Source organism: Python bivittatus, unplaced genomic scaffold (assembly GCF_059951505.1).
Source record: "Python bivittatus isolate LINGU-HERP-01145 unplaced genomic scaffold, Pbiv_v1 ctg000410_np1212, whole genome shotgun sequence".
NCBI lineage: Eukaryota > Metazoa > Chordata > Lepidosauria > Squamata > Pythonidae > Python > Python bivittatus.
The window spans coordinates 5024235-5037966 of NW_028277067.1; the positions used below are offsets into that span (position 1 = coordinate 5024235).

General features: G+C 38.5%; 1 protein-coding gene across 6 annotated transcripts in view; it reads left to right on the forward strand.

Moving 5' to 3' along the window:
* STARD3 (StAR related lipid transfer domain containing 3) overlaps window positions 1–11862 on the forward strand; it is a 33772-nt gene extending 21910 nt beyond the window's left edge. For all 6 annotated transcript variants that reach the window (XM_088143404.1, XM_088143405.1, XM_088143401.1 and 3 more), the window contains 7 exons: window positions 2796–2888; window positions 4622–4684; window positions 5266–5361; window positions 6127–6206; window positions 6285–6389; window positions 8814–8907; window positions 10062–11862. In XM_088143404.1, the coding sequence (XP_087999530.1) occupies window positions 2796–2888; window positions 4622–4684; window positions 5266–5361; window positions 6127–6206; window positions 6285–6389; window positions 8814–8907; window positions 10062–10172 (642 nt within the window). In that variant the 3' untranslated portion in view covers window positions 10173–11862. The remainder of the gene's footprint in view (window positions 1–2795; window positions 2889–4621; window positions 4685–5265; window positions 5362–6126; window positions 6207–6284; window positions 6390–8813; window positions 8908–10061) is intronic.
* The last annotated feature ends 1870 nt before the right edge of the window (window positions 11863–13732 follow it).

Sequence of the window (13732 nt, forward strand, 5' to 3'; positions counted from 1 at the left end):
TAGTAGTGGGTTTTAAGATGAGAGACAAAAACTTACACCCTTAAACCATGGAGTTCATTGGAGATCAATGGAAAATGCATTCTTGGACATGTTGTCTTGACACATGAGAAGGACTGATACCATATATAACATTTTGTCTCTTGAGGGAAGCACCATTCAGATAAGATTGAAAGAGACAGCTGGGTTAGACTGTTAGAATAAAAACAGCAGACTTTGACATTATAATGACAAACATGTTATAGTATGAGGTTTTATAGACTAGTTCATTTAAGCAGATGCATGATGGGTTCTTCTGGGTTAAAAAGGCATCAATCTGGTTAGCGGGGATTAGATTTCCATAGAGCCATTTGCAAAAACAGATTCTTGATTACTGTTACCATTGTTTACTGTAGTGAATGGCCACTATTAATGACATAATCACCATTCCCTCTAACTGGAGCCCCATCCCTCCTTAAATGTGCTTATATAACCTGAGACAACTTTTGAAAGTAGAATACAGTCCATGAAATCCCACGGCATAGTAAGTTTTTAAGGTGCCACTAAACTAAGATACATACGCCATTTGTCTTTTTCTCTATATTTCATATGACCTATCATGATTTTTATATTTTGAATTATATTTTTCTGTTTTTTAATATAATGCAATGCATGCTAGTATTCTTTAGAATAAATCTGTTTGCTTTTATGTTGGGTGTCCAGTCTAAATTGCACAATGGAACTGTAGTAAAATAGATGGGAAAGATTAGTCAACCAAGAGTAGAGGGCAGCAACCCACTATAGTCATGGAAAAGAATGAGGTGTCGTTTAGTACTAACACCACCACCCACCCGTCTTTTCTACTTTGAGGGTTTTTTAAATCCCTTCCCTTCATCTTTTCAGTTTTAGTTCACACACAGAAATGGGATTGGCTTCTAAAATATCCAAGGAAATATTCCCCAGGACAGGTGCCTGAAATTTAGTACTGGTGATTTCTACTTTGAGATATCCAAGCACTTATCATGGGAAGATTTTTACCCAAACATCAGTCTAAATCCCAAAAGCCTTGCCTAGAAGAATCAGCATAAACTAAAGATCTGCCACAATAGTTGTGGTGATCAGATGTTGTATCTGCTTGTATCAAATTTGCAGCCACTTCATGTAGGTCTGTGCAATAGTATATTATGTTAATAATTGGAGTGTGACTGCAGGCATTATAATTATATTTTATTTATGTTAACTTTATGCAAACTTTGTAAGTAGGGTACTTATTACTTATAATAAGTACCCTACTTACAAAGTTAAGTAGGGTACTTCTTACTTATCTTCTCCTTGGAGAGGTCCCTGGCTTTCAGGAAAACCTACACAATCTCTTCTGTTTTTTAACTAACATGCTTCCTTTAAAGTGCAACATCAAAGTTTTATTGGGGATTGAATCTTTCCTGCAGAAATTTCAACAGTCACTAGACTGTCCTAGTCCTAGACTACTTGAAAAATCCACTGATTTATGTCTTGCTCTTATCTCTTGCTATCCACTAGGGGGCAGGATTATTCTGTCTAATCTTTTCTGCCAACTTCCCAACGAAGCTGCATAAAGCCATAATTTAGTAGTTTTGGTAGTACAATGCTAGTTCTGCTGTGACATGGACGAGCAATCGGTATCTGTTTCCCTGAATGAGTAATAGTTCCACTAGCATTAGGAGAAATAAAACAGGAAAGTTGGTAGGCTGGTGCTGGTTTAGATGGGAGAGGAAGCTTTTGAAAAATGTCTATAAGGCTGGGCTTGCTTATTCAGTCTTACTGTTGAAGCAGTAGACATGATACCTGACTTTTTTAAAAACGTCAGTCATGCAGCTAGGGCTGTAATATTTAAACTGATTAGGTGATTAGAGTTTTTCTTTAAGTTTATTTTGCTTTACAAGAAAACCCCCACTTTTATTTAAAAGCTGTTACAATAACTTAAAATACCTAAAATGACACGACACTTGTTTGGATATATTTGCACAGTATCCAAAAAAGAAAGTTAATGTGAGACTTGGAAGCCACTTGAAAGGAATATTGAATTCCTTTCAAGCTTTTCACACCTCTTCAGACGGTACTACTGAATATTGGCGGAAGGATTGCTGAAAATTAACAAATATTCAGCTCACTGAGAATAAAATAAAAAAGGCAGACAATTTTTTCCCCCAATATAACCTTTTTGGAGGGTGAAGGGAGAGAAATTGTCCTTAAATTCACTTTGAATTTTGGGTAAAATTGGGCTATTTTGAGATGAAAAATACAACAGAACTGTTATGTAAACCTTAGAATAAGTTCAACATAAGGTTCCTTCCGCACCAAAGGTAAAAAAAACAACTAAATCTCCCCCAACCAGGGGAGAAAAGAAGAAATCCAAGTATTTGAAAAATCATCTCCACTATATATCATTACACACACACGCACCCAGCCCAGATTTCAACCCTTAGCCTGTCAAAAAATATGATGACTTCTGGCTTTTAAAAGAGTACCTAACAGTTTTAAGGAAAACTGTTTTTATACTGATTCAGTGGATTACAGAGTTTGATCTTTCCATCCTCTTGTGAAATGGCACCCGCTAGTAGAATTTGATTACTTTGACCCTCAGGAGCAGAATGGGGGGACACAGGGCAGATGGCAAGTGAAGGAAAGTCTGTCTGGCTGATGCTGGGTGCAGACCAAGAGTACCTCCTTGTACATAGTAGATTAAATTAAGTCTTGATCTATTGAATTTGAGATGCCAACATTTACTGGGTATAAGATGAGTTATGTGTTGCTAAGCTGTGTTTCATATTTTGTCCTAGGAGAGAGAATATGTCCTGCAAGGCAAGGTAGCAATGGAGGTGATGGATCAGATCTTAGCCCAAGAGGAAAACTGGACATTTGAGAAGTGCACAGTAAGTTTACAGTTTTGAGTGATTGCTGGCTAGAAATCCTAGAACCAGTCGTGTCACCTTTTCACAAAACAGAAGTTATGATCCCCCTGAAATAATGGAGTGGCTGGTGCTGTTTAGTACATTATTATTATGGCTGGTCGCATAGTCAGCCAGATGTTTAGACTGGATTTGGCATTTTTGTCCACCTATCAAGTCCTTCCCAAGGACCTGGGATGGGCAGATGTTGTTTGATGGTATTCAAGGTATCGTTGCAGGATGTCAGCTGTTCCAAGTAAAGCTGCCTTTTGCAATGGACTGATGATGATTTTGTCAATGCCGATGGTCTTCAAGTGGTGCTTCAGATGATGATGATGATTACTACTACTATTATTTTAAGTTTATTGGTCGCCCAGTCCGATTAATAAAAAAAACATTAAAACAGTTAAAAACAAAATCAGACAGCCCAGACTGAAATAATACTCCACACTTCCAGGCCGCCACGTTTATTATTACTAAAAGATCTTTTTATGTGCAAATATTCTTTAAAAATCAAAAATAGAAAACCTCACTGTGGGATGAAAAATCCTTGTAGTCTTTTTAGCTGCTCTTTTAGGTGCTTCTCCCTCTTGGTGAAATAAAGGCCAAATAAAGGTGATTTACAAAGAGCGGTGCTGAAGTTTTGTGACATGTTCTCCCTTCCAGCCAGAGCCAAAGCGATGTCAAAGACTGCTGATGTACCTACATGGTGCAGAATCGATGCTTTGTCATGCTTGCATTGAGGCTTTTTGGCCTGGCCTCTTAAGCAAGTGTTAAGAAGGACCTGATGTCTTATATCCTTCTGTCGCTTTGGTTTTAGTTTTTATGAAAGGTCTGTAGACCAAAATTTAATTTAAAAATTCTAATTAAAAATTCTAATAATGAGGACCTACCGAATTGATAATTCAAGGCTGAATAATTTGAGGGAGGCAAATAATTGGAGGGAAGCAAATTTTCCTTCCTAGCTGTTGCTCAACACCAGGAGGCAGCACTTCTGCATCCCTAAGTTGAGAAGAGAAAAGGAAGAAGTTGAACCACGGAGGCCCAACAGTGGTACCGGAGGGGGCGGGGAAATGCTTGTGAAGAATACAGCGTTTCCTGTGGGCTATGTAAGGCTTTTGTAGGGTTCTGTTACTCAGAAGTAAAACTCGAGCGTAGCTGCCTATATCCTTCCCCTATCAATAGCTATCAAAGCAAAATAAGAATAAGAGGTATATGTATTCGGTTAACTGTTTATCTGGATTCACTTGGCACCAGATTCTTGATGGAAGAGCAGAATGCGCACATCCCTGCGGATAAGTCATAGTCTAAATAGCTGCACCCAGCCTCTGTCTTTTTTACTTCTGTGGGTCCATCATAGCCTCTGAGAGTAACCAAGAATGCTGTCTTAAGTACCTCATCTGTGTGCCAAATTAAGCCAGCCAGGGCATATACAAAGAGGGCTTCACCCTCAACTGGAATAGTCTTCCTGGATGCTCACTGGGCTAGATATCTTTTGGAAGCAGTGGAAGTTGTTGTTTAGACTGGCAGTTGGTGAATTGGGTAGACAAGTTAGCACAGGGTTGCCCACTGTTTGTCCTTGTGGTGGGTCAGGCCTTTGGGGCAGCTCAGTTAATAAAAAATGGTGGGTGTGGGGAGCACGACAACCCTGGAAGTTTTCATGAGACAGCGAAAGGGGCAGATGTTGAACTCATGTGCCTTTAATATCTCTTGTGCAGGAGTTTGGTGACACAGTTCATTGTCTCGAGATGCCATTCTATGGCAAGATTTTCATTCTAAAGGTAAGGAGCCTTGATGACTTTCAGCTTCCTCTGAGCTTTCCAACCAGCTCCAGTTTCTTCTTTCCTTTCCTACACCTTTTGTTGAAAGTGAAGCGAGTAGAGATGGGCAGATACAACCTATGTTCTGAAAGAGATGCTTTTTGAATGGCTGGAGGGGAAGATACTATGGGGAGGTAGCTTGCCTCCCTGAGTTACACATATTTCTTTTTGCATCTAGCTGGCATTTCACTCCTTCCAGCACTTCTGCCAATGGCATTGTTTGAGAGACTTTAATTTGGGGTATGGGTGGATTTCAACTCCCACCAGGCCCAGCTGACATAACTATCAGTTAGGGATGATAGAGTTGGAACCCAACAACCTCTGAGGATCACATGGGCCTCAGATGAATATTTATTTTAATTACAGCTTTAATGAGTGTGGAGGATAGGCCACTAAATGAAAATAATTGTTTCCTGGCTTGGGGTGTTTAACTGTCTGAGCTCATCCCTCAATTTCAACTGACTTTGGTTAATTTCACCCAGTGTTGTGAGCCTTTCGGGGGGGGGGAGGCTGTGCACTGTCATTTGTGTCCCCGCTTGCAGGCTGTTCTACAATGTCCAGCTGAGATAGTGTACCAGGAGCTGATTCTCCAGCCAGAGAAGATAGTCCTGTGGAATAAAACTATGCTAGCATGCCAGGTAAGCCTTTCCAAACTAGGCTTGTAACCAAAGGCTATTATTTACGTATGCCTAACATTATCTGTAGCATTGGTTATTCTTACCTCTCTAATCCCCCAGGCTGAAATTCTGTATATGGCTCTTCTTGTTGTGAACTGTTATCTTCAGTAAATGATTGGGGGAGATTGGGGGCAAAAAGAATTTCTTGTATTATTTGGGATTTTCCTTCTTAAGGTAATTGTTATGAATTAGTACCACGTGTACTCATCCTTTTGTTTGCTAAAGACACTTTTGCTGCTTTCAGGTGTTTGGTGCCACTTGCATAAGCATTTAGGACTGAAGGGTTCGAACACACAGATCTCCCACTGGATTAATGCAGCTTTATAAAATAAGAGGCTCTTTGAAGTTCTACAAGGTTATCCAGATTCGGCATTTAGATTTCATTTTGTATCCATTGGTTTCTGCCAAGAACAGATTTTTTCTGTCTTATTCAATGACAAAGCCTATCGCTTTTACCCAATCTGCTCTCCAAATGTATTGGCTCACTATTTCTCCTAGTACCAGGCTAAATATACGGAGACTTACAATGCCAAAAAAGAATCAGTGCTATTGTTTTTCTTCTGTGTAAATCTAGAAGTCAATTTTGTGAACATGCCTGAAATTAATCATCATCTTTCTGGCTTCTTCACAAGCCAAAATTCCTTGACAGAGAAACCATGCCAAGGAAGTAGTCTAGACTAGCTTGTGTTGACAGAAGTGGGGAAAAAGGTTCTGTTTTTTTACCAGATCTTGCAACGGATTGATGATAACACATCCATATCCTATGATGTGGCAGCTAGTGCTGCAGGTGGCGTCGTCTCTCCTAGGTAAGTTCTGAGTCGGACTATATTTTCCACTATCCATTTTGTTTCAATGAGCTGATAATGTTTTATATGTGCTCTCAGAGATTTTGTAAATGTGCGTCGAATTGAGAGAAGAAGAGATCGGTACATTTCATCAGGGATGGCAACAGTTCACAGCTTGCGCCCTCCTACTTCCAAATACGTCAGGTATGAAAATCTTATTGTTGTGCCTAGGTACTGTATATGATCCCGGTAGGCTTTTTCCAATATACAGGCATGGGTAGAAAAGTTTTCCTTTTTTGATTATAAAGCTTTTAGTTACAATCTGTATTGGCAAAGAGAAAATAAATACAACACAGAGCATACAGCAGCAGTGAGAGGAAATAATATACTGTTCGGTTTGATAAAAATCGTGAATAATTTAGGAACATTCTTAGACGTAAGCAGAGCTGTAAGCTAGCAGCTTACATATATCTGGGGACTCCCCAGTATGCATAAGTTAAATCAAGTCTGTTTATGGTAAAGCATGCGTAAGTATATTTGTAAGGTACAGAACAATTAAAACAGAGAGAGAGAGAGAGAGAGAGAGACCTAGGCTGAGTGACTTCCAGAACTGTGGAATGTTAAGGATGCGTACTCCAATAGCCATGCTGGCTGGGGATGATGGTGATTAGAGACCAGCACAATACAGTAACTAATTGGCCATGCAGTGCCAAGTATTTATATCTTTTTACTTGTCTCATCATAAATTGTGTTTTGTACTTTTAAAATTGTAAGTAATGTATGTGAAAACTTTGGAAGGTATTCTTAAAACCAAAATTCAAAATTCCCATTCCAAATACTTCCCAAAATTCCTGAAAGATAGTCAGGCTCATGTTTTGATGATTCTTCAAAGGGAAAAGGGATTTTCAGGTTAGGTATTCTGGATAGCTATAACACTTTCTTACACAGATGTCCTGTTCCATTTGTATACTTAGCAGCAGCAAGCTACAGTGGTACTCTTGGCCAGATTTAGAGAAAGAGGCAAACTTTTAAGTTGTCTGCTTTCAGGAGGAATAGAGAGTTGGAGTTTTTCTTGTATAAGCAGGAATTCTTGAGTTTTGTGCCAGCATCCAGAAGTTCTTTGTGGTAAAACAAATGGAACAATCAATCACTCTTCAAAATAGTTTATAAGGTCTTTCATGTATGTATGTAAGGAAGGCTGTATGAATACAGACATGTACACCTTCTTCCTTTAAGCATCAGTAAACTTTGGTCCTTGGGGTGGTACATTTCATATAGCAGCATTTTCTGAGCAATAGTCTGCTTTTGACCTCCAGATAATGTCTTGTGATGAGCAAACTCCAGTCTGAGCAGTTTCCAACAGGACCTCTTTGTTGTCGGTGCCTTCTGCCTCAGGTGACCAGTCAGGGTGGTTTTGTTCACCACCTTTAGTTTTCTGAGTAATAGCATTAAAACATCATTGGCCTTTAACTCAGAATCTGCGTAGCGACTGGAAAGATATATGAGAAGGGCTGTGTTTATTTCACATGTCAGAGTGCATTATGGAGTGTTGTGTATCTTTATCCTATTCAAGGAGACTGGGTTTCTGGTACAGGTAGTCCCTGGGTTAAGAACGCCCAGTTTACGGATGACCCATAGTTAAGAACGGAGCCTATTGTAGCAAAATTTGAGTTAAATACACAATGGTTCAGTTCATTACATAACACTTCTTATACAGTATTATACGATAATACTGTTTTGGCTTACATACAAATTTGACTTAAGGACAGACCTTAGGAATGGAACTCATTCTTAAACTGGGGACTACCTGTATTCAAAATGCTCAGTTAAAAAAAAAACAGTTGTTTTTTTGGCACCTAATATCTAAATTCTGATACCAAATACAAATAATAGGCTAGCATCTTTTCCCCCATTTCTCTTTCTCAGTACTTAAATGTGGGGAGTATCCCCATCGTTGGAGGGTATCCTTCTTGGTGAGAAGCTTTAAGTGCATCATGGGGTCCAGTTTCATTTGGTTGAAAGGACACTGGGGGACTTATGGAGATCTTTGTAATAATGCTTTATTTATAAATGCACAGGCATGGCTTATCTGATGCAAATTGGCACTGTTCCTATGGTTGGAAGCTTGCTCCTAACACTTTATGTAACCTCCCACAAAACACAGTGTGCAGATAAAAAAGTCAGTAAACTTGCGAAGTTTTAAATGCTATGGCCTGGGCCCTGTATAGCTGACAACTGTTTTCTCATCTGAAGTGAATGGAATGGTGCTTTGGGTATCATTATCTTTGAAATGGACTCCATTTATGGAATGTTCCTAAGGAAACTTCAGGCCAGAAGCTTATTTGTACTAGTTTTAAGTAGCTGGAGGTGGGATTGGAGTTGAGCTAAACCAGTTAGTGACTCTAAAAGGGCATCATTAGAAACAAAATGGAATAATAATAATAATAATGCATAATTTGTTTTCATGATGTAAATGTACATTGCCTTGAACTTTTCAGTGAAGTTAGTCTGCCATTAAATCAAATTTCATCTTAATTTTTTCTGCTCTGTCAACATTCAAATCAAATCTTTATTACGGTCATAGGCCAGTATATCTTCAACATTATTTATGCTGTTGACTTTTCTTAGAGCGGAGAATGGCCCGGGCGGTTTTGTTGCCCTGAAATGTCCCACCAATCCAAACCTTTGTACCTTGTTCTGGATACTCAATACGGACCTCAAGGTAAAGCATATTTCATCTTCCTAGGTCTGGATTTAACACAGGCTTGTAATTTCAAATTGGTCCATTGTGCTCCTACTGTACTTTCATATTTTTCAAAACTATTATCATCTTTGGATCCTAGGAGCTAGTGGGATATACTGAGCAGGATGTTGTACATGGATCAGTTGCAACACAGAGTTTACTTAGTATATCTTTTCCACATTCCTGCAGTTTCTAGGAGGCTCAGTATTGTATAAATATTACAGATTAATTCATACATACTCAACACTTTCCAAAATGACGTCCCACTGATCTTTTTACTCCAACTGGTAATATGAGTCTGGTCTAATTTACAGTACAGATATTTCATGATATACATAAAGTACTTTGATTATACATGCTATATAAAATAAGAAGTTATCAATATGAGGTTGGATTCAGGTTCCTGCAGTGGAAGTATTTAGTTCCAGAATAGTTTTGTTTGAGGCAGTGCCTCTTCATAGAGATTCATGGAAGAAATTGGTGGTGAGAACTCTCAGTGCTGCCATCTTTAATTATTTTCTGGCTTCAGAAAACTGTTGTTGCCAGAAGAAATTGGGAGGAGAAATGAAAATGTTGAGAGATCCTAGTAGAATCATGCCTCCCTAGTAAACAAGCCATCACCAGTCCAAGTGAAATCAATAATAGCTCAGTTCTGCAATTTCCCCCATCACAGTACTTAAATTATTCTAATCTTATGCTTAAAGAATGGGACTATATTGTAATGGAAAACTTATGCTTTGTATGCCAATGTTCTGGGTTTGATTTCTAAATATAGTTGACCAAAAAAAAAAAATGCCTGAAATCCTGGAGTTCTGCTTGTAGTTAGTATAGATGAAATTGAACTAGATGGACTTGATTTTGTTTGTACAAAATAACTTCCTGAATTCTTTATTTTTGTTCATCTTAAAAAGAGAGAGTAGCCATAGTTTGTAGTTAAGCACATTTCCTCAGTAATGCCTCAGGTAAAAATGATGTTGGATGGCAGGACTGGGAAAGATCTTGATCTACCTTAGATGCTGGAGTACTGCTACCATGTATTTGATATTTTGACTAGACTAGACTAGACCAATGAGCTGTAGAATATATGTTAACATTAAGTTAATTTGTTTTGGTTTGTTTGTTTTGTCCTATAGGGTCGGCTTCCCCGATATCTAATTAACCAAAGCTTGGGTGCCACCATGACAGAATTTGTGTTCTACCTGAGGAAACGCATTATGGAAGTCACATCAAGATCTAATTCTTAAAACTTGGTTTGACATTGCCTTTTGAATATTCTGTGAACCTATCATAGCCCAAAGAAGTGGAGACCTCTTCTTGCTAGTTGGAAAAAAGCATATTTTATAAGCTGACCTTCAGGATAAGGGTGAAAAATGAGCCTGTGGTGGTGTCTTCAGAATGTCAATGAATGGACATGATCATCATCAGGACAGGAAGATGATCATTTGGGAAGAGGAGAAATAAGATGGCTGATGGTTCAAATCAGAACATGTTGAAGAGAAGGATTGGGACAGCCTCTTCAGATCTCTTGCTGATGATCAAAGCTAACACTGCAATTGTAAGTTGAGCCATAAGATGTGCCAAATTCAGTCATGAACTTACTTGCAAAATCCAATTGCTTAATCCATCATCTTCTGTCTGTCTCTCTTTTCTCCCTTGGCACAGTCATACTATTTCTGACTATAGTAAACGCATAAACCCACCCAAGTGTTTCCATCTCAGGATTGAAGAGTACCATCATATTAATCCTACATATGCAGTGATATGGTTGGAGTGCAACAGGATAAGCCAGATAGTTTTCTAGTCACTACTGTATCAACTCTGAGCCCTCTACTTTCCTAAAGAATGATCTACCCCTGCATATCAGAGGACTGAATTGCACAAAGGTTTGGCCATAATTTGACTACTGTGTCCTTTAAGAGGTGGTGGTTACAGGAAGTGAAATCCCCACTGCCTCTGTTGAATACATGGATTACAATTATGCTTCAAGCTGTTATCCGTCCTTCTGGACGGCTCTTCTAATTCTATGATGCTTCTTTTTAGTTTTTGCTTCCCAAAAATGTGAAGAAGGCCCCATCGCTGTCTGTAGAACTTAACCTTCTACAGTGGCTGACATTTCATAGTTCTGGTTATGATCTTCCATCCTGTTGTGAACAGGCTGGAGAACTTGCTAATTAAGGCCAAGATTTATATTCTATATATTCCTAAATGACTTCTTAATCCAGAGGTAGTGAGTTCCCACCCTTTTCTGCAAGGATGTATGTTGAATGCAAGAGAAGCTTACTTGAAAACATCTTGTCATCTTTTGTCAGAGATGGGCATTGCTTCTTTTCCTTGCCCTTACAACATCATGAGGCATGTCCTGGACTTGTCACAAAAGTGGATGGAACTTCTTAAGGCAAAGACAAGGGCTATCACCAGAGCATGGGAATTGTGCACCCTTAAGGTAGACAGACACCTGTGTTCCATCTTCTCCCCCCACAAATTCATTTCCATGGGAGATGATTCCTTAATAAATGCATGTCCTGAGAAGGCTTCAGAATATGAGTTGGACTAGCAGTCCCCTCTGCCTTATATCTTGCCTATCCACTGAAGTGAAACCTTATTGTCCACCATCACTGGGGATAAGGAAAGTCATAAACAAGAAGCTGCTTCAAAATACTTGTCTTGATTTTTTAAAATAACTTGTACCACCATGAGATATTTGTAGGAGTTCTCATTTCTAAGGATTAACAATTAATCTTATTAAAACACCTTCAGTTGATTGTAAGCATTCTGGACATCACTGGGAAGTGGCTTGTACTCTTTTGTAAATCTAACACAGAGAACTATTTTCTTTGCCTCTACACCTCATTTAAAAAGCTACCTGAATAAAAAACATGCCTTTTGCTTCAAATATTTGTGACTTAAATAAAATACAATAATAAAAGCTCCACTGTCTCACTCTGTATTTCTTTTGAGCCAAATTTATCTTTTTTCTTTCATCTCTTAGGCTGTTGTGCATGATGGGAGTAGTATTACTTTGAGGTTTAGGGCAGACTGCAAAACAAAAAGGGAACAGTTCCATTCACTAAAGTAAGGTGTCAGCTGCTTTGTCAGCGTTGTGCCTATTATTCTAAATAGGTTTTTGCTTCTCTGTATTATACAATCAGTGGGTTTTTTATATAACATGGCCCAAAGCCTGTTTTTTTCATAAGTGCACATGTGTTCTGTTATAACCTCTCCCTCATAAGCACGGCCATGATTTTCTTTATTCTATTGCACTTAAACAACCTTGTGAGATAGAAACAACCAAGAGCCTTGTGGTGCCTTAAAAAAAACACACACACACACACACAAAATGATCTAATGTTTTCATGGACTGCAGGACACAAAACTATGCCTTAATAAATTATTGGTCTTTTAGATGCAGACTAATGTGGCTATCAGGTCAATTGAGCCATTATGTGTTTTGATACCTCACTTTGTGGCTTGTAGGTCAAAACCGTTTGCTGAAGATAAAGACCTTGCCATTTACTTAACAATGTGACATCCAAATTCAGAATTTCTGTAGGCTTGTGGTTTGAAGTTCTGCGTGTACAAGCTGTTCTGTGAGCAAGCATTTTTGTTCAAGCTGGATGCTGGCAGATTTAAAAGACAGAATTGCCTGAGACTGCAGTACAAATACACAGAAGTGGGAATTGAAACTGATCCAAAGAATGGAGAGAATCAAAGAATGAGGAGCTAATTATTAACCCTGTCCCATTTGAGGTAGCTATTTAAGCTGATTTGGGCTGTCGTGAAAGGGGCAATGAGTAATTTCTTTTTCTTTTTTGTTGGCAATTGCCCAACAAATAGGAAGAGGAAAGATCCACGTGAGCTTCTCTGTCTTGGATACTGAAAGAACATTACCAACCCTGTCTACTACACAATTTGGGAGGGGGGGGAATGCCATTTGAGGAAAGGGACCCTTTAATTACAAGTGCCACCATTGAACGCATACATCCTAAAAGATTATATAGAAGAACAAAAGTTTTTAAAAGTTTAAAACCCAGTGTCAAATATATGTATAGCATTAAAAAGGGGAATAGAAAAGTAAAATTCTAGAATCATATATAGACAAAAAAATGGATGAAAGTGGAAAGTGTGCTTCCTTTGCCAAAACATGGGCCAATTTTAATTAGCTAAGAACATATATCATGTATCCACTGTTGGAGAGGAGTGGGTTCTGCTAATCTGTAATGCTCTAGCTGCACTGAATACTCAAGGTAGCCATAATGCTTGAAATGAGAATAGATTTCAATACATTGGGACTGTAGCCTACAAGAACATATGTTTCTTTTAACAAACATCCTAGTAGACTCCTAACAAGACTAATTTCAGATAGAAATGAAAATAATTAAGAGCAATCCTAGAGCAGATAAGTGTTCTGACTCCCAAATTAGCCCCCTTCAAATAGAGCTCTGTAGCCACAGTTATTAAATGTGCTCTGAAGTGTTTACTACATGTAAAATAGAAATTTCAGTTGCATTAATCTCATGTTAAGACTGAAGACATTCCTTTAACTCCTAAATTCCTACTTTCTGAGCTATAAGGATGCAGGATTCTAAGGAAGAACTAATTAACTAGTTCTAGAACTAATTAACTAGTTAACTAACAGTAACTCCATTGTAAGATCCAAAGTTGTTTACTGCTGCTTTGTATATGAACTATAAGCTACAGCCTACACTGGTGTTTCCAACTTCGGCAACTTTAAGATGTGTGGACTTCAACTCCCAGAAATCTGGGAGTTGAAGTCCACACATCTTAAAGTTGTCAAGGTTGAGAG